This window comes from Schistocerca americana, chromosome 8 (assembly GCF_021461395.2).
Source record: "Schistocerca americana isolate TAMUIC-IGC-003095 chromosome 8, iqSchAmer2.1, whole genome shotgun sequence".
NCBI lineage: Eukaryota > Metazoa > Arthropoda > Insecta > Orthoptera > Acrididae > Schistocerca > Schistocerca americana.
The window spans coordinates 348,769,602-348,795,329 of NC_060126.1; the positions used below are offsets into that span (position 1 = coordinate 348,769,602).

At 41.3% G+C, this 25,728-nt stretch overlaps 1 protein-coding gene across 1 annotated transcript in view; it reads right to left on the reverse strand.

The window, feature by feature from the left end:
* LOC124545846 (optomotor-blind protein-like) overlaps window positions 1-24,584 on the reverse strand; it is a 493,801-nt gene extending 469,217 nt beyond the window's left edge. The window contains exons 1-2 of the mRNA XM_047124804.1: window positions 24,540-24,584; window positions 23,908-24,353 (exon numbers count right to left, since the gene is read on the reverse strand). Coding sequence (XP_046980760.1) covers window positions 23,908-24,353; window positions 24,540-24,584 — 491 coding nt within the window. The remainder of the gene's footprint in view (window positions 1-23,907; window positions 24,354-24,539) is intronic.
* Window positions 24,585-25,728: the final 1,144 nt, after the last annotated feature.

The following is a 25,728-nucleotide window of genomic DNA, read 5'->3' on the forward strand; positions in this document are numbered from 1 at the left end:
CTAGCCACTTCCACTATTTAAGTGTTCAGCCATGTTACATAAAGCTCATGGAACAGGTGATGACAGCGGTGTTCGGAATTCTAGTACATGCCGTTCTGTCTCCTCCCTGTGCGCTATCAGCTCCTTTCTGTGGTAATTGTATCATAAATGGTATGTAGCTCCGAAGCTGACGACGTATCTCTTCTGATCAATATGACACATTTTGTTGCGAAACAACAGAAGATAGGCTACAGAGCCTCAGAATTTGAGATGAGGAGTTTACGGATTCTACACAACAACATGAAAAGACGGATGTTAGAGGTTGTTGCGACTGAGAGCTATCTTTGCTAATATGTTTTTCATCGATACCAGTTACCTAAAAAATACCTCCTATCTGCATAGAATTTGGTAGTACTATTCTGCGCATGGAATATTGTATCCTGTCTCTTTTGAAATAATAGAACAGAATAAAACGAAACGCTTTCCTATCAGAATGCAACCTGTATTTTTTTCTAGTCAACCAAAGAAGCTATTTTGAGTAACACAGCTTCAGTTTCGTCGTACATCAATATCTTTAGATTTGTGACAGTGTACCCACGATAAAATTAGTAGGTTCTATAGTCAGTTCTTTGTTTACTTTAACATTCCTTGCTTATGAGGATTTTTCAGAACTTCAGAAATTAGTCAGCGAAATTGCGATAATCCTCTCTGACGGTGATCTAAAAACGAATTATGATAAAACCAAGGTCATGATAAATGAATCGACATAGGAGGGAATTACATGTGCTGCAGATACACAGCTACAAAGGGTCACAGAATATTTCTGTATGGGTCAGTTTGCAAATATGAAAGGAAACTTCAAACCAGGAATATTTCGACCTATTAAATTGGGCCGTGAGGCGTGCGGAAGATACTCTTTAGTTTTCACGTCTAGGATGTAGACTGAGCTGAAAAGAAAAGACAGTTTTTCACCAATGCATACTGCCAGGAATAATTTATGGCTGTGACACATTGGTATTAAGTGAGTTTACTATCAGAAATCTCACGGTATCTCAAAGAGGAACGGAAAGATCAATGTTGGGCTATATAGAGAAGGAAAGTAGTAGAGGTACAACAAAGGTCAGTGACATAATGGAAAGAGTAAATACTTTGAACTGGCAATGGGCTGGTCATGTCGCCAAAAGAAAACATGTCAGATGGTCAAAAACGTTACTACACTGGAGGCTAATTTACCAAAACAGAAAGAGGGGATGACCAGCGGACAGCTGGGACAGAGATGTAACAAAGACAGCCGGATTCAGCTGCCTATAGGAGGCTCAAGATTGGCAGAAATTTACGTTGCACGTCAGAGGCCACTTCACCAAGTGATCGAAATGGATGATGATGAATTTTTCAATGTTTCATACTTCTTTGACATCTGAAAAAAACGTCTTTTATAGTGCTGAATAAATGAAAACACATTTCTCTTCAATGTATAATCGAACTTGTGTAACGGCAAGACTTCCAAACAACCAGAGATAATGCCCACACCGAAATGATGTAAAGCTCTTTATCGATTTGAGAACAAACTGTCAATAATATTACCGCAACCTAACGAAGTACGGACCTCGCAACTTTTATTCCATTTTTAATATGCAACTAATCTCTCCCGAGATTTGGTAAAGTTACAGCAATGAACTACGTTATTTTTGTCACTGAGACTGAAACATTTATAGGATCAATGGTTGTATACTGTGTCAGCTGTCGGAATCTCACACACAACAGGAAATCACTTCCAAAAACCGCGCATTGTCTACCGTTGTTTCAATTAGTCGATCTCGCGTCGTTGTCCACCACATTATTGACGATCTGCCACGTATTTACGCTAATCCAAATATTTTAGCTCATCCAGTGTAAAAATAAAATGCCACGTCACATCCACCGGCACAGTTTCAGTGACAGTTAGATGCATAAGAGAGTGAGAACCGTATACAATCACGCACGTCACTGTGACTTGCCTCTTCGCCTCGTAAGAAGGACATCTTGTATAACCTTACCACCTTGACAATCAGATTGTTCCTCTTATGCTGGTTTGTATACCAAGAATTTTATGTTAAACAAATTGTTCTTGGGCTCTCTGATACATCACTTCCGTCTTTTTCTTCACTGTTCGAAGCAGCCCACCTCTTTTAATTACCAAAGCATCCGTTGACTTAGTAGAAGAATTACATTAATCATTTGCCAACCTTAGGAGTGATAGCTACTTTCGTCCATATACTGCAACGCTGTTTTAAATCGTTTTCTATAGGACACTCCTGGTTTGCCATGTATAATGTTCTTGCTGACAAACATTTGAACTTACCAAAAACACGATCTAATCAAAACCTACTATGGCTCCTAATTTTATCGTAAGTGAAGAAAACTCTGATCGGTTTTAAGTATGAAACAGTGATTACACTATTATGGGTCACTGTATTATTAGCATTGCCTTAAATCGGCTATTAAGATGCAAAACTACGTTAAGTATGTAATCTTAATCGGACATACAGACTAACGTTGCAAGGATTAATGTACCACTGGCACAGTTAGTCCTATTGATAGCTCCAGAGCGAATACAATCTCTTACATTGACTGTTTTCATACAAGGAAGCTACTAAGTAGCAACATAAATAGCTATTCAGTCACTATGACCTTAAGAATTTTTTCGTTCTGCCTCCAAGTATGTACCAAGTTCCTACAAGAACATAATACCTTATTTGTTTACTTGTGTAGCGGTCTGGTGACATCTTTAAATTGTCCTAAAACGTTGCATTCAGCTTCCCACATCGGACACGGGTGAGAAGTTCTCCGTAAAGCGTTTCTGGTGTTCTTTCTTCGAGTCTCTCTTTTAACAGTTTCAATGAAACGACAAATTAATATGATTCGGGCTGTGGGTAAGGTAGGAATAAACTCCTTAATACCTAAAAAGCTACTAAAGGAGGACAGAAAGGGTAGACAGGATACTCTTTGCAGGCAACATTGCAGAGTTAGACGGTGAAGAAGGGTTTCACGTTAATTTTGCGTTGAATGGGGAAAAGCTCTTAGCAGCTATGACAAGAAGGCATATACGCCTGACACCATTTTATCAGTAGTATGCAAACAAGATTTCAGACGTACTGTTATATCTTAAATGGACACCAGAAACAAAATGTAGAAATTTTTACTCTTAGTACAATAACAACTGACGCGTACAGTAGAGGATATGTGATAACTGTCTTAAGCGAAACAATGCATTCGTTTCAGACATAGAGAACGTGAAGTAACGATCAATAAAACTTGGCTTTCAGAAGTGTTTGTCTACCGTGTTATATGGATCCTGTGAAAGGAGAAAACTGCGATACGCAATTGACACAAAAGGAACTGTAACGTTTTTTCTGAAAGTTGGTAGAACAATTGAGAAATTTGATTTGAAGGGTATAGAGGAATGAAATTGATAATCGAGAGAAGAGAGAGGGGACATACTAAAAATACCAAGTAGGAGCGCTTCAGGCAAATTGTAAATGGTATCTACTGTATTATAGAACTTACGCATAAAACACGATCTGTGCGGAGTAATCTTCGCAGCTGTTCCGGATTGATTACATACTGGCGCATAATAAAAGACTAGATTATGATGTTCCCAGGAAATAAAACGTGATTCATGTTCTAATTAAACGGGCCATTATTTCTCGCCGGTCGTGTGGCGAAAAGGCCCCACTAACAAACCCCGAATTTTGGCGCATACAAGACGGGTGACAAATAGTGGTGCAGCGAAAGCGAAAACAAATCCACCGACCGCCAGGGCGGAAGCTGGTAATGGCAAACAGATGAAAGAAGAAATTTATTAACTTATTTGGGTTGACAGTCAATAATTCTGAGCAAATTTCGAAAAGGTCCACTGCGGGTTAATTTCGGAGGTGCGTCCGAAGCGGCCGCACTTCGTTCATTAATTTATCACTGCCGGGTGAACCGTTAATTCAGTTCAGGAAGCAATATGGAAACACAGGAATCCATATTTCAACAGAATTAAATGTGAAATATAGGCTTATTATTCAGCGACACGAGTGCAAATCGCTAGATTTACCATCCGACACGAAAATTCATGGCAACAGTACTTTTATGCCGCAGTGAGTCATTTAAACCGACATTATTTTAACAGCTATGTGACGTGTCAGACAATGCTTGCGTTGTTCCTCATGCAGTTTATAAGTTCACCGGTTTGAAAACCATAATGCAATAAATTAAAGACACACCCTACTCGTGAAAACGTCGAAAGTTTTATAGTTTTCAATTTCTGTGCACCTGTGCCACTGAGTAATATTCAAATTGAACTCCAGCTTCATTTCAGGCACAGGTATTGTTGACTGAAGTTAATTATTGCATAGTGAGTGACCACAAAATTGCTACTTATTCCTTTACAACTAATCTTATATCTGCTAACAAGTTCAAATCGTCAGTGATCCTATACTCTACAAACTGCAGACACTTTTGTACAAATTCATCGAACAGCTTCGATAGAAGGGCCGAGATACCAGTTCTTTTTAAATCAGTGTAACAAAAGAAGAGATGAAGATATTGAGAAATAAATATTAATACCTAAAGGTTCCTAATATTCGCCTACAGACCCTTCGGATTACACGAATAAATAAAGTGTTTTCATATAAACCTAAATTAGTTACAAAATTTAACAATCAATTTAAACAAATGAAAAGCAGATTCCCGGAGGAACCCTTCAATTTTCACTGAAGTGTTGCGGAAATCTTTAATACAAGTGCAACAGTCTTCAAAATATAGTATTCGATTATTCATGGTAGTGTTTTAAATTCGAGTATAGGGGGTTATATCAAAAGGAGGCTTCTGAATTCGTCAGTATTTTGTTCAAAATGCATTCCCACAACAAATGTACAGCTCCCGCTATGCTTAAAAACAAAGCTACATTTTCACACCACAGAAAACATCTAACGTCTTTCTGCATCTACTTAATGGCTATAGCTTTCCCATCAGCATAAAAAAAATTAATCTCAAAAGAAATACCTACAGATTTGATACATGCACATGTTTCACCTTAAATATGCTGCAGTTTGACGTCTAGCTTTTTATATTATTTTGAATTTAGGACTGAAATGTCACCATGGAAGAACTTTCTGAGATTTTAACTATTAATGTTCCAAGTGACAGACAAGAATTTGAGCCACATCGACAGTTAGAATGCGACAATAGTCAGAGTATGTAACAATACAGTCAGAAAGAAAGTTAGAAACGAAATTCTTAACGTTCCTCTAACTGTGAAACAGACATTTGATTTACCTCCGAATATTTATTCAGAATTTCAGAGAATATGTGAGATGGAAAGTCATAGAAAATAAGTAAAAAATTTCAGGTAAGAGTATATTTCCTTTAAAAGATGCCAGACAGGCAAACTGCTATGACGATCTGACTTACGAGTACTAAATGTTTCCGGATGTTTTCTGAAAATCTTCTGCACAGATTCAAACTTTAAAATAGTGCTGCCTTTTGCTTGAATAACTGTGACAGTTCAAATACACTGTGTCGATCCTTTACTGCGTGCAGAAAATAGCTTATATACACGAACATAAAAATGAAGCATGTATTCCACTGATATTTAAATATATAGAACTATGAAAACAATTCACGAAAAGGTTCTCAGCAATTTTTCTAAAGTAGATTTTTAAACCTTACAAGTGTCTGCAACGAGTAAGTGCACAAGAGGTGTTACTCTGAAACGAACTGCTGCATCAGCTTGCGAAGAGCTTACATAAGCTATAAAACCATCGCGCATTTTTTTAAAAAAATGAGTGCAGTGTCAGACCGTGCAAATACTCAAGACTCTGCTTACGTAGCGCATCATTTCGGATACGCGGCTTATTTTCCGGAAAGTGTTTTAAAAAAACCTTAGTGGAATAATAATAATTCAATGTCATCATTACGTCCCATCAAATCAGCCATTCGTAAGCATTTACAGAAGCAGTAAAAGTGGATCACTGCACACAACGTGAATAATAAATATTTCACATCTAACCAGCACACGAGAGCATATTGTCCTTCCTTGTTTGCTTGTTTTAGTTACAGTCACCACAGAAACCTAACTTGAAGCGAAATCTGTGTCTTACGCTTGAAACAGTGCCCTATTTAGTTCTAGAAACGTCTCCACGCTCATCAGATACAAATCATAATCACTTAAAAAATCTGGAAAAGTAAATTTTCAATTAAACATACTTTTTGACGGTTAAGGATACAAAGCTGACGTAGTTAATCAGAACAAAACTGAATATGTCAGCAAAGAAATATTCATTTCTGACTCGAGGGCAACCAAGAGGTGCTATGCCGTGAGCTATATAGCTTTCTTCTTGATTACTTTCGTGAACTCAGGAAAGCATTGCAAAGCGGAATAATTTTTGTAGTGTTGCGGTGTTCAAAACCAGCATTCGGGCTGATGGTAGCTGTAAAGTTAAATAAATAAACATAAACTTACGTGATACCAACGATTTGAAAGATGTGTAAAAGACGCAGAAAGTGGTAGCCACGGAACCAAATGGGGACGTGTAGATGCGATTTCTCGCAAAGGAATAAAAATAAAGACGTTCGAAGTACGAAAGAGAAAAACGGAGGTGAAATTATGAGCCCTATCTATCACGAATAAAGGAGCTATTATACTCTGCAAGCATATGTAACTGGCTACGTATTTGTTTGTCACTGAAATATGTTAGCGGGCGCAACGGGTGCTGGACTAGTAGACGGCGATATTGTTCGCGAAATCGCACCGAAGAATATTTACGACAGTGGACTGTCGCCGCAGAGTGGAACGTAGCAGAGACAGCTACTGCACAAATCACGCCAACAGCTCCTCAGCTAACGGTGGGACGTCGCATTCATGTAGCCACTGCTGTCAACATCACAAACTGTTTACACAAGTCGCTTCTGTGGGGGCGTATTTTACTAACGCATCTATCGGGATCTTTTAGTGAACCGCGTTTCGGACAAAGGATCTAAACAGTGTGATAAATTAAATGGACAATACAGTTGAGGAGCATAATATTTTTCTGAGATTTAATTAATAACGATTACAAAATTCTACTTATCTGTGATGGCAGTTACAGTATCAGGGCTGCAGGAATCCTCAGTGAAACGCAACAGAAATGGAAAAAGAAATCCAAGTATCGATTTCAATGGCGTAATTGTAGTCTAAGAACTGAAATTATGCTTCATAATAGAGATTCCAGTGGACAGTGCCAACTGACAAGCGCCTATTAGTGCATTCTGTTCGATGCTCCTGAAACTCAGTGAAACGTCGAAAGTCCTTTCTTGTCGTTTTTTATGCATTCTACAATTACGAGAAGAAGGTGGTAGGTGAGATAGTTCGTTGTTCACGTTCTTTTCAAATTTGCCTCCCTGAAAGTTCGCTGGGAATTTATTATGGTATATATTTTCAGCGTCCTCCACAGTCGAAGTAATTGCGGAGTTCGTTGCTTTCCCTTGGGAAAACCAAAATTATTATTTCGTTGAACCATATTAAGTGGAAATCTACGGGATACGCACACTAAATTATAAAATCGATTGTGGATTACAACGTTGACCAATTCGGCAAATGAGTGACGGCAGATATGATTAGGAAAACGATACAAACCAAAGATTTTTCATTCTTCGTCTTTTGGAACACGAACTGCCAAATGGAATCGATCTGGTGAGGACAGTCGTTTAATTTAATATTCTTACTGACTAGCATAATCTGTTTCCAAATTCCGTGTGAACTACGCGAAATCTATTGAGAGGAGCATGGGGAAGCCATCGTAAAAATGATAAAGAAGCAATCAGAAAAAATTGGATATGGGAGTCATACGACCAATCAGTCACAGTTTGTAAATAGTTATCACAACGTTTAGTAATGTCACACATTTCATATATATGTCAGATGTCAAGAATGCTAATGTTGTTATATGCATTAAACACTATCCGTACCTCACATTTACGAAGTACGATATTCAATCTGTGCTGTGTTTCGAATGCCATATAACCTTAAAATATCTCTATTTGGCATATTTGATGCCTGCCCACACGATAAAATCGTAAATTATGCTGTAAACATCTTAAAATGTTCTTACCATTTCGTTCTGGGGTGGGCTACGGGAAAAGCAGTAGCTTATAGATTACTATGCAGTTTAACATCTTGTCTCAGCGTTCAATACCACCCAATGTATAACACGATTGTCTATCTGACGGCCAGCTTTTAATTCTTTTGGGGCTTCTCTCGAAATATTTTTCTCGCATCTACATTAGTTTCTGAGTAGCGATTCAGGTTCTGTAGAAACAGTTTGACTTGTTCGAGTATTTTGTCAATCGGTGATAGATGAAAATACAGTCTTCAGAAGATCGGGTAAATTTATTTTTATCCTTAGTTCGCAAACCATAAGATCTCCGTCTGTCGTTCAGAAGACGTCAACAATGTATGAAATTCCTCTCACATACCACGTATTTGACCAAGGAAGCCTTCCTCGCCTGTCTTCAGCGGATATGAGCGAACACTCCGACTTACGAAGATAGATGTCATTAAGTGGTCTATTCACTGAAGAATGGGCAACTGTGAAGTGTAATTTATTGGTATGCACAGAAAAAAAAAAACAGAAAGGAAAAAGAAAAAAAATTAGGTAGTGTGGGAGATCCCTCCTCTCCATTCGCTTATAATGGCCTGTTACTTGTCCAAACAAATATCTTAAAATACTAGAAACCCCTTGATATTTGATATTTGCAGAGAAAGAAAATGACAAGTTATCGATTGTGCCACATAGCAATAAAAGACATTAAAACGGTACTTCTCGAACACTATTAAAATTTTACTCCTTCCATGAGAAGTGTTACACAACTTCAATGTATTTAAAGAACAGCATCATGGAATTAACCAGAGATCCTGTAATAAAATATTTATTCAAAAATAATTAGTTTCAATCGAGCGGCGATCTTCAAGTCTGAGATTGATACTGCATCAAGCTTAAGAAAGGTTTCTTGGCGTATTTTACGCCGAGGAATCTCTCTTATCTTTCCGTGAACAAATATTATTACAACAATTTCTGGTGGTTCCAGTACTCCGTTCTTCTGCAAACACTGTCGTTACTTGAGAATGTAATAGCGATATATAGGGTGTTCTATTTACCGCACCATTCCAAACAACCTAATTTACCAAGCTAGTGGTTAGCTACCAGAGGGACATTATCTAGCATGACTGCCTCTTTTTTTATCTTCGTTCGTTGCGAAGATATGAACAGCAGTACTTCTTTTTTAAATTATTACCAATACTTTTTATTCGGTGATCCACGTCCTCTGCTCTAGCAAGACCTGCTGAATAACGTATCACGGCGTACCATTCAGGTAAACATGAAGATAATAAGAACGTTGCTCGAAACTGGCTTTGATTCTTATGTACAAGCATCCAATGCACGTGCTCTGGGTAGCACAACCCATCCACTTGTTGGAGTTGACAGTAAACAAATGGAGACACATGGGAAATGCACAGCCGTCGGCCAGTCAACCACAATGACAGGAAAGTAATGACGATACAGTTTTTAATGAAGAAGGGACTTTACTAAACAGAACACATCGTTTGAGACTAGTACATTACTGTGCTAAATTTATACGTATTTTAAATAAGAAATGATTACTGCAGTTACTATTCTGCTAACTAACACCCTTCATAGATCAGTAGCATTTCTACCTTCTCTTAGTTGTAAATTTTGGTTTTGTTTCTATTTCTTTACTGTGAACTCCTGCATGTCGAGGAACTATGGTACCCACGGTACCTGTACTTTGTGATAGCAATGTTTAGCGAGTGGTACACTGTGATACGTTTCTGAACCAGTTTTGAGGAACGGAAGTGGATTACAAAATTAAAAAAAAAAAAAATCTAGATAAATGCGACCGGGACTTGTGCATAGAGGGTTCCGTACAAACTTAATTACGTAAATAGACTGTTCACCCATCTCGTTAGTCGAGAATGTGGACGATTATTGCCTAGCCGGCCGCTGTGACAGAGCGGTTCTAGGCGCTTCAGTCCGGAACCGCGCTGCTGCTACGGTCGCAGGTTCGAAACCTGCCTCGGGAATGGGTGTGTGTGATGTCCTTAGGTTAGTTAGGTTTAAGTAGTTCTAAGTCTAGGGGACTGATGACCTCAGATGTTAAGTCCATAGTACTTGAAGCCATTTTGATTGTTGCCTGTTCTCGGAATCCATACCGGCAAGCTATCAAAGTTTGTGACACAAACGGCGGAATTTGTTGATTGCATTGACGTATAAGCTGAAATATTTTACACCGCCAAGGGACCATAGACCTTAGTTTGCGACATAATTTTCTGCTCGATACGTCTCCCCGTTCCTTAGAAACAGGGGACTTAACAGAGGGACACTCAGTCTGATATCAAATGTTAAAAAAATATTTTTTCGTGTCGTACAATTACAAATTAACAATTTTCTGATTTTTTTCCGTTACTTCTACTGTGAACCTTTCTTCTTGCCAAAATTTCATGATTCTACGCCAGCGAGATGTACCTTACAGGTTATAATGAGTGAGTTTGCGTGTATCTTTTGACCGCATTGACCTACAAACTTTACTTTCTTACATAGCCAGGGAACCATAAACCTTAGTATGTGACCTAAATTTCAACTTCATAAGTCTATCCGTTCCTGAGAAAAGGGTTCTTAACAGTAAGACAGACAGACAGACGGGCAACGAAGAGTTACTTCAAGGGTTCCGTTTTTACAGATCGAGAGGCACGGAGCTCTAAAAATATATGTGATGCAGTTTACGAAAGAGGTACTGCTGTTTGTATCTTGGTAACGAAATGAAGTTACAAGAAAGGCGGTTATGTAGGTTATGTCCCGCTAGTAGCTACACAACAATATATATATATATATATATATATATATATATATATATATATATATATTTTTGACAAAACTTAATTGGGGTGGTCAAGAAAGTTCGATACCTTGTACATTACTGCAATTGTCATCACTTCTGTTCCAACGAATCCCACTGAAATTCTCTCGAAACGTTCGAAATCCTTTCGGTATGGAATAAATCTGGAGATAACGACCCGAGCTACAAACTTCCAACTCCGTCTCTCGTTCTCTCTGCCTCTCTCTCTCTCTCTCTCTCGTTTATGGCTGGTACGATGAGGAGGAACCCAAAAATTCGAGCAGCTTTCGAGGCTACTTTGCGCGAATTAGCGTGGGAAATCACTAATTCAGTTGGAACGCTACGGAGAAAGAGGTGGATCGGCAGGAAAGGAACGGTCAGACGGCAGGATTTTCGTGCAGCCGGCACGGAGGTGGCGCCGCGCCACGACGGCTGAAGCCATGATTTAGAGCTCGGCGTGAGTCAGTTCGCTGTTAAAACGTTGGCTCGCGAGATGAGAGAGCGTGATTTAGTGTGGTCCACATTAATATGTATGCGGGCTCTGGCGCCGACCGCGGTACGCTGCGGTGCGAACGGGTCCGAATGAGGCGCCCCCGGCGATCGAATGCAATACCGAAACACCCGGCACGCCCGCCATCGACGTCTGTGCAACTGTCCTCCTACGAGCGTGCACACGCTCCTAGCTCTGTGGTCTGTCGGCTTCACGCAACGATCGGTGCCGACCACAGTCACGCGCATGCTTCTGCCCAGTAATCGACACCGATTTCAGTAATGTACTCTATATCGTACTGACCATCCGCTTGTATACAGTACGATTCAGCTAACCCTACCGATGCCGTTTTATGCAACCCGCAACGTTATATCCGCCCTTCAAAAACTGCATGGGAGATTTTTATATTCTCTCACTCGCAACCGCGCAGAAGAAATGAACAGGACCTTCTTGTAAGAAATTTAATATAGTTAAATCCCAAACGTGACCACCCGATGCCACAGTTCTCGAGTTATTCAGAAAAAGGACCTTCAAATGCACCTCCGTCCCACATCCATCTCTCCACGAATCAGCATTTCTAGGATGTTGTCCGTGGCCTCGCCTCCTACCACAATACAAAAAATTTCGACTGCAAGAACTCTTCCCGATATTCGACCTTTTTTGGTCTCTAGTGATTGGACCATTACGGCACCAGAACAGTAGGCTGTTTCGTTCACACTATTAATTTAAAGGTGCCTGCGTTGGTAATGAAAGAAAAACGACTTTTCAGAAACCTTACGCTAAAACTAATTACGTTGACAGTTCGAGCCAAACTTAATCATTACAAACACAGCAGTTTCGCATTTAGAAGGCCTGACGACAGCAACGATGTAATTGTTTACTCTTTACTGTTATAGTTCCAAAATTGTTGGTTGCAATTTACACAGACGTCATTTTTATAATTTGCAAGAGTTCGACTAAGCCTGTGGTGTAATAAGGCCAGTCAATGAAGACCAAAAATGGTCGAATGTGGGAAATAATTCGTGCAGTCGCAAACTTTTGTACAGTTGTAGTCATGAGCAACATACAAGAAATTCTGACTCGTGGGGGCTGAGTGTGGGAATGGGGGTGCGTCCGAAGGTGACTTTTGCAAGTTTTTCTGTTTTTCAGTACAAAATTTAATTACCTTAAATTTCCTACAATAATTTGCCCATAGAGAGCGAGAGAATATGAAAATCTCGAGCGTGGTTTTGGAAGTCCAGCTATAGCATTGCGGGCTGCTAAAAGGACATCGGTGGTGGCAGCTGAACCACCTAGCATAACACAAGTTAAAGAATTGCAGACCTATTTCACAGCATCCGTAGGTTTAGAGGAAGCGTTGGACGATGTTGAGTGGAATGCATTCTTTGAAATCTTGGAAGCAGTAGGAGTGAAATACAGAAACGAGACTGCAGTTATAACAGTTGAAGGATTGAAGGAAGTAAGAAAAGGATATAAAGTCGAGTCGCCACCGAGATCATTAGAGACGGAGCACAAACTTCGATTGTTTCAAGGATGGGGAAGGAAATCGACAGTGCCCTTTCAATGGAACAATCCTGGAATTCGCCTGGAGTGATTTAGAGAAATCACGGGAAACCTGTATCCGAATGACCGGATGAGGGATCGAACAGTCGTTCTCCCGAATGCGACACCACAGTGCTAACCCCAGCGCCAATTCACTCCTTAAAGAAGAGTAGAAGGACAGAAAGAGAAGCAGTGATTGAGAAGCGGATGAGACAGTGTCGTAGTGTATTCTTGACGTTATTCAGTCGGTGCGTTGGGCAAGCAGTGCAGGGAATCGAAGAGACGCATGGAAAGAGTGCAGGGAGGAGAAATTAAAACTTAGAGATTTGCCGCCGACACTGTAAATCTGTCAGACGGCAAAGGACTGGGAAGATCAGTTGAAAGGAATAGGTAGTTTCTTGGAAAGAGATTACATGGCAAATATCAACAAAATTAAACAAGTGTAATTGAAAACAGTAGAAGTAAATAAGGTAGTGAAAAGGAAATTAGATCATGTAATGAGATGCTAAAAGTAGTCAACGAATTTTGCTATTTGGGCAACAAAATAAATGATGATGGTGAAAGCAGGCTGTAGCTACAAAATTTGTGAAGATGAGGATTTTTGTTGATATCTAAAATAAATGTAAATGTGTGGGAATCTTTTCTGAAGGTGTTTGTCTATATTGTAGAGTGGAAGTGAAACATGGGTGATTAACAGTGCGGAGAAGCACAGAATAGAAACTTTCAAAATGTGATGCTACTGAAGAATGTTGTAGATTGGGTGTGCAGATCGAGTAGGCAATGGGGAAGTACTGATTTGAAATGATAAAAAAAACATTATGGCACAATTTGACGTAAGAATGGATCGATTGATGGGACACCTTATGAGAAATCAAGAAATCGCTAAGCTGGTAATGGACGGAAGTCTGGAGAGTAAAAATTATAGAGGAATCCCAAGAAATGGCTACAATAAGTAAATTCAAATTGATGTAGGTTGCATTAGTTATACAGGCATGAAGAGTCTTGCAGAGGACAGACTAGCTTGAAGGGCTGCATCAAATCAGTCTCCAGACGGAAGATCAAAACAGCAACAACCTACTACATTTTTTATGCACTACAAAAACCATCATAAAGTAAATGGCAATTGGTAGTTAGTGTCCCCACATCGTCTTCATTTGTTTTTTGGGGGCATGAAGTAGGACATGGAATTAGAAGCTTCTTGGAACGCCCTAGAATTTTAAGAGTGATAGCCACTGTCTCCCACTAGAGGCCATTGATAGCTTCTGCTGTGTCCTCGCATTGCCTTAACAAAACTTTAGCGAATCGCACAGCTCTTCTCTGCATCCTATGTACCTTTCCCGTTGACTCTAATGCGGCACGAATTCATTCAGGCAGTGCAGAAAAATCGGCTGAATGAATCTGGTACGTGGCCGATTTCTTCCATCCTTGGGATTCTTCCTGCTGATGTTAGTATCCATGGGTCTCATCTCTAACTACAATTACGTGGTCGTTCCAACTTAAATAACTAAAGTTGGAAATATGAGTCTTCTCGTGAAATTCGTTACATTCGGTTTGTAGACGCATGATTTAGAGTTCGTGGGTGGGTGTTGATTCCGTCCATTTTCAGAATGTTTTACTCGTAGTTATTTTTACGCAAATGAATGAATTTTCCTATCGTATTTTTTTAAGTCAGTGTTTTGCTTTTGAGGAGAACATGACATTACTACTAGGATAATAATGTGCACCAAGTGGAAAATCGGTTTAAAATTCACTGTAACACTTTTATGCACGAAAACCACTTACAAGATACACTTGCAAGATTACTTAAGAGTAGACTTCAAAATCTTGACCTATCGGGGCGTATTAATGGCACATATCAAAGACGAACAACGCATACCGTACGTGTATATCTCAAAATCATGACCTATCGTGCGCGTTTGTGATACACACAGCAAAGATAAACAGCGCAAATCGTTATTCGTTCCCCACGGTACGCAACTAGAGGATAGTACAATACTTAAGAACAGCGAGAAACTTCTCCACGTCACAAGCGGCAGTTAACATTGAAAGAAAACAGTCTTGCACAATTTTGTACATATTCCTGGAAGGCTTTAGCTAGTACCGCAAAAGAGGCTGCGGGAGATAAATGTACAAACGGCTAGAAAGCGCCGAATTCACATGGATTAAAATGGTGGTAACTATGTAAAAGGGGCATTAAGAAAATACCAGCTGGCAGATTGGTTTACCATTCCAGCAGCAAATTTGCTGTTAAGTGGGTCAGAAAACTAATGAATTAGGTGTACTGAGAAGAAGAAGCGTGAATCTGTCACGCGATGAAAATGTTAATCGTTGTAATTTAACGATAAAAACTATGATGATGTGAGGACTGTTTGTCGATCAGCTATAGACTAGATTTAGATTTACACTCCTGGAGCCAGTTAAAACAAGAACAATCCTGATCTCAAATGTAGTATGTAGTACTGTTATGTTCCAGTCTGCGACTGGAAGGTTGGCAGGAAATTGCCACGGGGTGACACCAATGCAATTGAGTACAGAAATAAACCGAAAAGCGCATCAAAGAATGAGGAGAAATGTTACTCTCCAAGGAAAATTTCTGAAGGAGAAGAAATACGAAAACGCAGAATTCGCTAGTCACTGTTGTGCAGAGGAAATCTCATGTGATTTGTTTCTTTCAATGTCCCTACGGAGATTTTTCTACGATGGAGATACGATGCAATATTTTATTACGAACAATATAATTTTATTGCTGCTGGTCATACTTGTATATACCGGTTAACAATTAAATCTGAAGTATTAAGGAAACACCGAACAGGATACTGTCACGCCACATTTCTGTACGGAAGTACAAGACAGTGGAAGCTACACAGTGTGTTTACATACCTTAAGAAATAATTGCAACATATTCAAAAGCAAAACGAGAGCACAAAATTATTTCAGTAATTTTCCTGCAACGCAAGCATGGATGGCAACTGGCGACGAGACGTAAGAAATTGATTTCTTTTCATTGGTTGCTTTGTAACAGACCCTTGAATTTTCAGTCAGTAACCAATGTCATTAGTTAAAGGTAGTTACATTAAGCTCACAGTAACTTTACTTTGATAGCATATGATGCAGTGGGAATCAATTGATTTGGACGAAATCCTCCTGAGACTGGACAGCTACATTTGTTAACAGAATCTGCAATTTGAACCAAGTTCTCACAGAAGCAGAACTTAATATATATGAGATGCCAAAACTCACTTTTGAAGAGACATGTAAGGTGCGACGAATCAGTCAGTATCTCTTAACAAATATGAAACGAATGAGGGAAACAAAAGTGTGTTGGGCATTTAAACTATGGATGTTATCGCGTTGATTCCGATGTAGGACTCAGCGAAGTAGTATCTGACATCTCTCGTGTTCAAACCTTTCTAATTTTTTGTCAACGAACAAATAGCTACAACTGCCGTCATATTATGTTCTGCGTACATTTAGGAGATACGATTACATTATACAGTCAAGGAAAACAAAACTCTATAGATTTACCGAAACTCATTAAATGTTGACTTTGCCCAACACGGCTTTCACAGGTAAACTTGCGGGTTCTCTGATACGTACATTTGGTTAAGGCAACTAAAGAAAAAAATCTGCGCCCTCGAAACCTTCTCATACGTGATTAAAGTAGTTTAAACTGCATGACCATTTCAAACCAGACGACATGCAGAAGTAAAGAATTCCTAATTTAGGACACTTGATTTAAAAACTTCGCTCTTTTATAAATGTGACAGACTCGATAGAAGTTTCCAGTTTTTACGTGAATCACAAGCACCAAATAATATCATGTCATTTTTCACTTCAACTAAAAAGCACGAAAAAGAAAACCCCAGCAACAGTCGTCAAAGGAAACCTCTGAATTTGTTTCTTTCATTGAAACGACATCGCCACTGAACTGGGGCAAAAAATCTCGCCGGTACAATAGCTCTGAATTTGATAGCTGTAGTTTCACAGGCCGCGTGTTTTGCCTTCATTCTCCACTCCGTAATGTTCGCGACGCATCGCTAATTGCTTTCATCGCTTTGTTGGGAACGAAATGGGGACTGCACGGTCAGTTTAGCACTTTTCCGAAATGCAATACTCTGTTTAACACAACCCTCTGCTGGCTATTTTGTCTGCATATTACATTTCAGGGGCGTGTTTAAACTTTGTACATTCTACCTGTAATACTGCTGTCCCGGCCGCAATTAGCATTCGGTTTTCCCCCCCTATTCTCTACCTTTTTAATTGCTTTGAATGAAGTTTCAAAAATTCCAACGGTTTTCGCTAAACGGGGAAACTATTTGCTAGCGTGGATTTTACAATGCAGTAAAACTGCGTTTTCCAATGTGAAAATATCCTATACATGCAGCGTTTAAACTAAATTTTAAATACGATCGTAACAGATTTGCAGATTCGCCTGTTAAAGACAACCCGATATTTTACAGGTAGCACCAGCGGTGAAAATTAAAGCAAATTATGCGCAACAGTCAAATCAGCAAGCGAGTATAACTCTACCGATCGGAAATACGACACGAAAATAGGTGTTATGTGAAACTTCGTCACAACATTTCTAGCTACATTTCAGTGGCAAGATTTTGCATAGCAACCGTCTCTGTGGTAAAAATAATGTCTCTGCAGTGCTATTTGTGGGCGATATATAATAGACAGAATTTTGTGCAACATATCTTTGCATCTAGTGTTTTCAAATAAACACTTTTTACGGAATTTCTGCTGAACTGAATAACGGGGACAAAATTTTTCGTAGGGTAACAGCAGTGTGTTGATGCATCTTTATCCACTGTATACGTAGGAAATGTTCAACATAATAACCGAAAACGGCGTCTTACAAGGCCAACGCTGTTGTGGCTGCTTCTTGTCTGATGAACATAAAGTGAGAAAAATATGACATTAAATTTCATTATTTATGACAAGTTTTAACTTTATTAAATGCTTGGCACAATCTGTTTCATGTTTAGTGGCTTGCGGGGATTCAAAACAGAGCAAATGCGAATAAAATTTCGATTATGTGAATGCACATTTAGTTACTGAAAAGCCAACAAATTTAGTCTTAAAATTTAAATTTTGGCAGTAGTATTTTAATTCACAAAGTGCACGTCAAGGAATTGCTTTCGCCATGACTCACTGATGCAAATTCTCTGCATAGGACTGCGCTGCTAAAATTATGCTATTTTCTACCGTTCCTCATGAAGCACATCGCAAATATTGGCGGTAAATCGTGATCATTTCCGTTCACATCCTCTATTACCGCCTGTCTAATTGTATGAATTTTCAGTAACATTTCTGCAGGTGGGAAATGCTTATAATAAAAAACGTAGGTGAAGATAGATTTGGAACATAATTCACTCCTCGTCCACAGTTTTAACGGCACAAGAAAACAATAATCTCGTAGACAACAATGTTGAAATGAGTAAGAACATAAAACTATGTTAGTTTTTGTTGCTTTCTTATGGCAGATTTAAATCCATATTACTTATTAAACGACTTAGCAGTCTGGAATACCGCTTTGGCATTTCCAGAACAAGTGCAGCGATATGTCAGTAATCGCACATCACTACTTCCGAATTTGTTTGGTATCAGTTTATTAAGTAACATAATTTATATTTACTTACTTGTGAAATAGAGTACACACTAAATTCTGAAATTCGAAAGTCGAAAACTGCTTTCCATAGTATAATGTAAGTTTTAGACGCAAGCTGGCTGGTACAATACTGTAGAAAAACTGTGTCGTATACGTGGATAGTAAACTGCAGCAGAATTTATTTAAAGGGATGTAAAGCACAAACTTTCAGCGAAGGGTGCTTTCTTTAATATTTGAACTCTTTTTTTCAGAGCCGTTGGTCGTGCAGTGAAAATTGCTTCGTGGTCTGCGGAAACTGCAGCCGAGGGCATTGGGATTATTCTGATTTTTTTTTTTTTATCTTCACCGATAGCGTTGAGGCTTAAGAGCTGCTGCACGGAGACGGTGACAGAAAACAGCCGTTTATTATTTTCACTGTCAAGCGCTTGAATTGCATGCATCTGCTTTTTTTAAAAAATCTAATGCTTTCTTACACATCATTTCTCCCGTCAAGTGACGCTACAAATGATACTGCGTTGTCTGCCAGAAAGACTGCAACTCCAGTCAGTAACGATGAGGTCATAACAGGACGTAAATCCGTCAATCATTACATCACCAACTACTGGATGAATTAATATCGCGTTTTCTACCACTTTCTTGAGCTGCTTATTTCTCTGTCTTTTTTTTCTGCGCAGTGCAAGTGAATCTGTCGCTTGGGTCCTATAGCAGGAACCACATCAGTTCCAAAAGCAACCGACTACACCGGGCATAAGTTCAAAGAGAGGCATAAATATTTTTCTGTCACAATTTAATGCTCCCTCCATATTATTTTTATTTCGTATAACTCTTGTGAATTATCTGTAATAAATATATCGTCATTGCAACTGGGAAACACACACAGAAGATAATGGAACTGTTATTTATAAGGTAACAATTAGTTGCTCGCATCTGTTTAGAAGAGTGCATCCTTAAGAACGAAAGAATTACACATGATGTAACTTCCGTAAAACACCACAGGGATGTTTATAGTGAATTAAAGCAAGCTTTGATACAGATTATGAGAACAAATTTAGTGGTAGGTTATTAGAACAAAATTTTGCGCGTCACTACAATATTTAAAGCAGCAGCAAAAGGGTATGTTTGAGGAAAGTATAAAAAAAAAGAGAGGAAAGCACAGTATCACCTCTTCTTGCTTGCTGAGTGTAATCATTTACCTATTCATTCAGCATATTTTCCTACATAATAAAAATAAAGGGTGCACTGGAAATCACTGTTTCATCTGTGAACTGAGTCCTTGTAATGTAAAAATTTCTCAAATAACATTTTCTTTAGTGATGCCACGCATGGCCGCAGTTTTTGGGCTTCATATTAGGAGGTAGGTGACGGATTGTATTTTCTGCAACTATTCACCCGTCTGTCTACTTACACTGCAGTGTTAGTGACCATTCTAAGAAATCCACGTTTGCTTGCAAGTGCAGAAGTCAGAATAGAGATCCTTTAGTTTTTTAGGAATTTGTAAGTACTTGACGTCAGATAGCTTCGTAGTCGCTTAAGCGAATGAAAAACCACACAGCAAGTTAGTAAAGTAGAGGCATAATTTCTGTCCGTGCAAATTATCGCGAACGTGAAGGCATCTGTACTGGTGATAACTGCTTATGATGGAAACTGGTAGCAAAATAAAGAGCTTCTTCGTGTCTGAAGGAATTGGTGTTTACTGATACGATTATATTTGTATCGGAACGGCTTTATAAAGATACACGAAAGCACCTTTCCTCTCATTCTACGATGGGAAGCAGCGTGTTGCACAGTTGCGGCATAGCATTAGAAGTGTAGAATAAGTAGGGAAAACTGAAAAACACATCCTTGTGCAGTCCCTCTCTCAATTAGTGCTCTTATGCTTCTGGTTTTCAATTTACAGTATAATATATATTTCTAACGTGTGGTTTAAATACTACTGATTATTAACTCTGTGCAACAATTGTACTGTCTTATTAAGGGAAAAATTTAGTTGATATTATAAATGTGTTGTTTGATTGTGGCTGTAGAAAATTACTTATAGAACCGTCGAGTTTGCGGTTATTATATTGAACAGTACGATTGTCATCTACTTAACTTCTCTCAGTGCACAGGAATAAAATATTTAAAGTAAGGAGCTTCAAAAGAACAGAACTACAAGCACAGACTGGGGTGTGTGAGAGAGAAGCACATGATACGCTACTGAAACCAAGAAAAGAACGCTATATTTTAACGGACTCGGATTGATATTACGAGTAACAGTCATATTTAGCGTTACAGTAACGATCAGAATTTGCAGTATAAACAAAGAGAGCATTCAAAGACACGCGGAAAAAGCATCGTCCGACCGCAGTAGAAGCAAGAACATAATTTGTGAATCAGAGAGAAAACTGTAATTGTCGTATGCAACGATCGTCAGTCCGATTGGTTAAGGAAATTTTTCTGAGTATTGTAACGAGTTCCGGGATGCTGGTGGTTACCGGAAAATTCCCCGTGAGCGTGTGAACACGACAGTGCGCGAACAAAAAATTATCCGAGTTCGAGAGGCTAGGTCGTAACGGCCGCTGTAACACGGTTCATTACTCGCCGGCAAACGCATTAGGGCTCATCGTAGACTGGCAAATAGCTCGTCAAACAGCCGATCGTGATGAAGCGGCCAGAGATACATCGCTCGGACTTCTATCGTCAAATTCGCCAAGCCCATAGAGGAGGAAAGAGTTAAACGCACGCGCTTCGTAGCGAGCGGGTAGGCGTAATTTGTTCAGCGACGGATTTGCATACTGACAAATTTGTAACCTTGTTAAGACAATATATGAACGCAGGGAGCTAATGAAACTTAATACATTGTGCTGACTCGTAACAAAGAGTGAAAACTCTATATTTTCTGTTTATAAGTATATTAGATTTCAGTCAGATTACTTTTACACCAAAACTGTCTGCGTGAAGTCACTTGCGCCTCACAAAACACAATCATGAGACGGTTATTTCAATAACTGTGGCATAAATAAGGCAAACTGACAGATAATAAAGAAAAACAAAAGAGAATTTAGTACTCACATCATCTTGTGTTCAGAATTCGTGACTAACGAAAAAAAAGTAACTGATTTTTTTTCTCGATTAACATTTTCCCTTTTAGGTAAACACTTGCCAAACGTCGCTAAACATAATGTTTTTCAGAGACAAATGATACACGTTTCACTCAGACAGGACTATATACTCAAAAAGTATCGAAACTGAAACACCGATGGTTTTAATTTTAATAGTTATTACAATTCATAGCTCCTTTTTGCAACACGACACGCGTTAATGAGGACTGACAGGGTTGTGTAGCGCCCAAAATTACAGAAAAATCCGAGATTCTGTTTAGATTATTATTACGCACGTAAATAAAGAGAATTAAGGAAGTGAAGATTACGTGGTATTAAGGCAACTGTTGGGTTGTACGAATTGAAAGCATAATCTGCGGGATACGTAACTTCGCGTACAACAAACGACAGTCACGTAGAAACATGGGTTTCCCGTTAAATACTAAACAAGCACGTCTGGTTCCAGTGTTCTGTATTTTCTGACGTTTAACTTCGTGATTTAGGAGTGTCGAGAAGATATGAAAATATATTTTCTAAACCGGGTTTATTTGATGCGGAGCGTATTATCGTGTAAATGGTTACTGAATGATTATAATTTCCTCAATGTAATCGGGTATAATTTTTTCAGGCTACAATAGGATGTTATTATGTTATTTCGGGCTACAAATTATTGGGGAATTTCAACAGACGGCTCTCTCACGCAATTAATTTGAGCAACAACGTCGAAGATATTGTTCCTGACATAGATGCCCGATAAATTAGTTCCAATGAAGACAAATATTTCGATGCACGATTAATCGAAAGCCAAAAGCAATCGTTACTGTGAAAGTTATTTTAAATTTCACTTTTTCCCCCTAAATAACAAAAAAATAGGAGGTCGTATGAATATCCGGAATATTCGTGCCTTATAGTATTGTGTATATTGAAACATTAAATCCCATTTCCAATATAACTACAAATTTTAGAATATACTGACCACTAACGGATTACAAACGATGAGTCAGTCTTCAATGAGAGAAGAGTATCACCACGTGGTTCGAAAAATTTGTTTAGGATGCACAGAAATATAAACGCAACGTAAATTCTTTCCGCACAACATTTAAATAACTAACACTGCTGATGTAAGCTATAAGAGGAAACAGACGTCACTGATCATGTGACAGTACAACAGTCGAAACCAGGTGCGACACACGCATGTGGTAGCGTAAATTACAGATATGTAGCTGCCCTGAGTAAAACTGCATTCGCATGACGCCTCTGCAAAATTATATTTGGGGCATAGTATCAAGAATTTGTGTCGAAACGAATGAGTGGAAACTACACTTCTCAATTACCCTTGGTATGCTTTATTGAAAAAAGAACGCTTGTAGAAGCAGCAGCTCTCTACGTTCCGTAAGAAATAAATTACGTCGTTAACAGAGGCAGTAAAAATTTTTAAAAAACGTGCAATACTGTTAATTCTTTATCGTATAATCTACAATGCTTCATCGGCATCAGAGTTTGTTTCAAGTCGTTGCGTATAGTTTCTAACGCAAGACTGGAGCAGGTTATACTTTTAGAGAACAGGGCGACATTCGGGCAGATGCGTGCCAAATATTAATTGCAACCAAAGGCAAGGGGCAGTTGTGTGCACAGTTATAAAATAGCGTATAAATGACGTACGGATGCAGTGAAGCTTGTTAGAAAAATTTTAAAAATCAATGCAAAATGGGTAATAATGTCCGTAATATTATGCGTATAGCGTAAAAATACTAAGACCAATTAAAACGATTTTAAAAGTGGTGAAACGTGTTTGTATGATTATCTGCGACGACACTCTGGTTTCTGTTGTTGTGAATTGTCATTAGCCATGCGGAATGAACTATTTTGTTACGCGTGAACGCCGATTAACGACGGTATTGCCGTTGTTTACTAACGCTGTAGCGCGTTAGGCTTAATGGTTAGGCTACGAGACATTGTTATTACGACGGTGAATTCCGAACAGTATTAATGGGGGCTATTGCGTGTGATGATAATCTGACCGGAACTTGCAAGGCTTTTCAGTAAGCTTATGGTGCGGGCGAGGGTGTATCATTATAGAAGATTTTCGTACTGTATAAAACGTAGAAAACTGTAAGTTTACCACTTGGAAAAAATTTGTTCGGCAGTAAATCGTCCGATAGAGTTACTAGAGCCACGAATAGGTTATACACGACGTTATAGTCACACAGCAGCACATGTACACTCGTCACAGGCGAATGGAGGCGGTCTACTGCACACGGAAAGAAGACACTGGCACTAACCTGCCGGACTTGGTGATGACCATCTCGGTGCCGAGCTTGTGGAACTTCTCCCAGAGCTCCTTGCCCTCGAGGGTCACCTTGGGGTCGTCGACGACGCCGTCGTCGTCGGGCGGCAGCGGCGGCCTCAGCGGCCGCACGAGCGCGGGGTGGTGCGGGTGGTGCGACGCGACCGCCGCCGCCAGCACCTCCTCGGCCGTGGTGTAGGCGTGCGCCGGGCCGCCGGGGCCGGCGTGGGCGGCGTGCGCCGCCAGCGGGGGCGGCACCGCGACCGGGGGCAGCTTGTAGGGGCCGACGGCACCTCCCAGCGCCGCCGCGGCAGCTGCCGCCGCCAGGAAGTGGTACTGGTGCGCCGCCGCCGCCGTCGCCGGGTGCGGGGGCGGCGGAGGTGGCGGCGGCGGAGGAACGGCCGGCGCCGCCGGGGGCGGAGGCAGGGCCGGGGGCGGCTGCTGCGCGGCGCCGGGCGGCGTCGTCGCGGGTCCGTTGCTGCTGGTGCTGCCTCCGCTACTGCTGCCGCCTCCCGCCTGGCAGCCGGCCGGGGGCGGTGGGGCCGGACTGCCGCCCCCGCTGCCGCCTCCGCCACCGCTCGCCGACAGGCCGCCGCCGCCCCCGCCGGCCGTTAGCAGCGAGCTGACGCTGAAGTCCGTGGGCCGCTGCAGCAGGAACGGGTGGTAGGCCATGGCGCGAGACGGGGGCGAGCGCAGGATCTCGCTCTGCTCGAATCTCATGAGGGAGCGCTCGGCTCGACGGGCTGTGGCTGCAAATCCCCGCTGCCTCGCGCGCTGGTCGCCGCCTCAGCGACGGCGGGCATCGCGCTCGCACGACGACACCTGCCGCCTCCTTCGGGGCCTCGCCATGGTCGCACACGTGGCACTGTCCTGTCCCGGCTGCACTCGCACACGAAACTGTCACTGTCTAAGAGGAGCCAAACAAACCGTCGCTACGGCGCAAAAAACCAAATGAGAAAAAAAAGGACAACAATCCCAAGTCACACACAGTCACTGTCGACGCCAGTGGCGCGCGCCGGGCGCCGCGGTAAGCCGCTACCGTCCACACAGTCCAGCCGTAGGCCTAAAACTGCGGCGGCGGTACCCGAATCGATATGGGCGCGCGCTGCGTGGTGTGCGCGTCCGCGTCGGCGTCGCTCTGGCGCTGGCCACGCCTCGCCTCGCTCCGGCCGCCTGCCGCGTGAGATTCAGCACCCGAGCGACACCCCGGCCTCGCGCCACTCTCCAGTGTTAATGAGGGGAAGTGTGCGCCGCGCTGGGGAGGGGGCGCCCGCTCGGCCACTTCCCCGCCGGCTCGCCGGGTGGAGCGGTCGGCACGCTCGGCCGTGGAGGGGGTAGCCGCCCGCCGGTTGGCGCACGCGGCGCGAGTGGTGGCGCCGCACGGCCAATAGTGCGCAAGCGCGTCGGGATTCTCACTGGTGGAGGGGGCGCGAAGCCGTAGCGCGGCTGGGCAGCGTCGCGGCGGGGAAGAGAGACAGAGAAAGAGCGCGCTGTTAGCGTCCGAACATTAACACCTCGGCTGGTAGTCGTAATCCCCTCTGCCTCTCCTCACTCCGTCTCTCTCTCTCTCTCTCTTTCTCTCTCTCTCGCTTCCTCTCCAGTCTTCCTTTTCCCGCTGTGCTGCCGCCGCCGTCTTGCCGCTCAGTTCTCCGTACGGTGTCTCGGCCGCAAAAAGGAGGAAAATATTCGCAGCAGCGCCTGGAGCCACAGCAGCCGAGTCCGCGCCGCGCCAGATGCCGTCGCCGTGGCGGCTACCCTGCTCGCCTGCGAAGCCGGACGACCTTCTGCAGCGCCAACCGGGAGAGCGCCGTCAGAC